The sequence below is a fragment of the Natrix helvetica genome (assembly GCF_964273705.1).
Source record: "Natrix helvetica genome assembly, chromosome: 2".
In the NCBI taxonomy this organism is placed as follows: Eukaryota; Metazoa; Chordata; class Lepidosauria; order Squamata; family Natricidae; genus Natrix; species Natrix helvetica.
The window spans coordinates 209,217,211-209,220,093 of record NC_138552.1 but is presented as its reverse complement, the minus strand read 5'-3'; the positions used below and the strand labels follow the sequence as shown (position 1 = coordinate 209,220,093).

At 35.2% G+C, this 2,883-nt stretch overlaps 1 protein-coding gene across 4 annotated transcripts in view; it reads right to left on the bottom strand.

Annotated features, from left to right (window-relative positions):
- Positions 1 to 212: 212 nt before the first annotated feature.
- The window catches only part of TIAM2 (TIAM Rac1 associated GEF 2), a 99,222-nt gene continuing 96,551 nt past the window's right edge, over positions 213 to 2,883 (bottom strand). For 3 of the 4 annotated variants that reach the window (XM_081941868.1, XM_081941866.1, XM_081941867.1), the window contains one exon: positions 213 to 1,328. In XM_081941868.1, coding sequence (XP_081797994.1) covers positions 688 to 1,328 — 641 coding nt within the window. In that variant the 3' untranslated portion in view covers positions 213 to 687. Of the gene's footprint in view, positions 1,329 to 1,785; positions 2,122 to 2,883 lie in introns of those variants that run through there. The other variant, XM_081941869.1, reaches the window with a different exon arrangement.

Below are 2,883 nucleotides of genomic sequence, written 5' to 3'. Positions count from 1 at the left end.
GATTGGACTGAAATAAATTTGACTTTGAATATATTCTTCAATGTTAACCAAAATTGTACGTGAAATTTACAAATGAGAATAGGGATCATTTTTCTTAAAACTCAAGTGATACTACTTTGCTTATCTTCTAAAAGTGCAATCAAGTCCCAAGATGAAATGTAAAATAACTGAAAAGTAATCAACCAAGAATAAAGCACCCACAAAACTACCTATTTCAATTAACATTTTACTGTACAAACTTATAGAGAAAATAAAAATACCATAAGATTACAATACAAGCTTTTTATATGTACAAACATATATATAAACATATATAAAAATCAAATATAAACAACCATATACATTTTAGTACAATGTACAGAGGACTTTGTTACTCTGTTTTCAAATAATTTAATTTGACTTTAAATAAAGCAAAAACTAACATGCTGTTAAATGCTCAATGAAAACTAATTGGACTCAGGTCAAAAAATGAACATCTCGCTTCCCCATGTTTTCAAAAATGTTTAAATGTTACCCAATACGGAAGGGGGAAGAGATTAGTTTACAGAATTTGCAAATTCAAGGTAAACTTTTTTATTTTGGAATAAATTAAAATAACTTAAGCCTTTACAACTACTTTTATTGGAAAACCCAGTAGTGCATTAAACTGAAAAGTAAGTAGTTTTATTAAGATGCAAATCAAAATAGCTAGGACTTTCCATGTCTGTCGCCTGATTCATAAAAGCAATCCTCATTAACCACTGATGTCAAACTTTGCACACTAAATTCCCTTTCTAAAATTGAATTCAGGTCAAAACCCGGAGAATCAGACTGATTGTCAAGTGACAGATGCTGTTCTTGCATTGCCCGCAATGTTCCTTTGTCACGCCTTGTGCTGTTCACTTTTCGTTTTATAGGGCAAAAATGAGCACGAACGAGTTTAGGCTGTTCTTCTGCTCTCTGCTCACCTCTGTTCTCTATCTCAGGAGGATATTCCGTCTCCACGTCACTGTTCTGAATCTCAGAAATCTGCAGCTGCTGGAAATGGATTTCTATGTCTTTCGTGGGATTGCTTTTTTTCAAAAGGTGCTGGAAATTATCTTCCTCATCACTTAGAATATCCGATTCCTTTACAGGACTATTTGAAAAATCGGATGCACAGCTCTGCAAACTCTTCATGGGAGAGGAGTTTTTAGATTCCAGGATGCTGTCAGTAGTTTGGCAGCTACTACTTGGTGTACTGCTGCTCAAACTGCATTCATCAGAATCCGGTTCATTTCCTTTTTTTGCACTGCTGTTCCATTCATTACTGGGAGAATTCTTCAGTAATTTCAGTGATCTGGAAGAAGCTGCCAATGTAAAAATACATCCATCAAGTATCTGTACTCAACCACTGTGGTAACCATTTAAACATTATGATTGATGCAATTAAGTGCTATAGAAGAGAGAGAGAGAGAGATCAGAAAATAAACATTGAGAATCTGGACAGCAGAGGGCAGGCAATCTTTCAAGACTAGCAGAGTTAGCATAAGTAAAACACCATTGCCTATTTTGGGTATTTTGTGAGAACAAATATGGTTGCTCTTTCTCTTCCTCCTAGGCCCCTTATGATGCTTTTCACCAGCTTAGTCTTGACTTTTTCTAGTTGGGTGAACTCTTCCAGAATAGGTCCCAGATTACAACTTCCTAGTATTGTTATTGCAGACTCTACAGAAGGGTCCTAGGGAAGTGTTTACTTTGTAGCGTGACACAAATCTCATTTATTTGCTTTTCAATTAAAATGGTGGGCGGGGGGGAATCAAGTCAAATGAGGTGAGAGACATAGCTTTGGAAGGTGCCTAGAAATTATCCCTGTTTTTTTCTGTCATCTTAAAATAACTCTGGTCTTTGAAGAAGAGCATGAAGGTTAATGGAACTCCTGAAGTCACCTGAAGTTTCCTAGTCATTGTTGTATAGTTGCTAAAGGATAAATCTGAGCCAGGCAATGTATAGTCAAAGAAAACAGGTAATGGAATAATTTTAATGATTTTTAAAACCATAAAATCCATCCTTTACCTTTGAATGTTTACCTTTTCAGCTAGAATATTTGCCCCATTATAGGAAGTCCTCACAGAACACACAATTGGACTGGCAATTCAATTGCTAAGCAATGCAAGTAAAGTGAAATGTTACATAATTTCACAGGCTTACGGTATAAGTTCGGTCTGTGGTCATCAAGCGAATCATTAAGCACAATATCACATGGTAGACTTGCTACTTCCAAGGGGCTTCCCAATTGATTTTGCCTATCAGAATTGGGATATGAAGGTCACAAATAGTGATCTTCATGATCGTGGTAAGCTGCAACCATGGTAAATGCACTCTGGTTGTCAGGCACTCAAATCACAATTATTCATGGGACCTCAGGGATGTGGCGATTGCCACAACTTTGAAAACTGGGCGTAAGAATTTCTCAGCACCTTAATTTTAAATGGTTGCTGAACAAACTGTTGGTAAACAAAGTATGTCTTTACTTTTTTTGATATCTTCCCATTGTTACAGATACATCAGTTATAAAGGAGAATTGAACTAGAATAACTGGGTCAAGTTCAACTAATGTAATCCGTAAAGATTTCAGATGACTTATAAATAATGTCTTTATTAAATTATTTCAACATGGAAAACACACATTATTTCTTTATTATACTAGGTTAAAATTGTTTCCTGTTAATTCATTTGAACCCATTGGCATATTTGGAATGTTAATTCTACATTATGGCCAATTTCTCAGAACGGTTACCATAGTAAATATAGCAAGCAAAAAAAATATCACCCCATTGAAATCCAAATAAGTATTTTGGAAGGCATTCTATGGGATAGACAGATCTTGTTTTGCTTCCCCAATACTTTCAATTGAATACAACT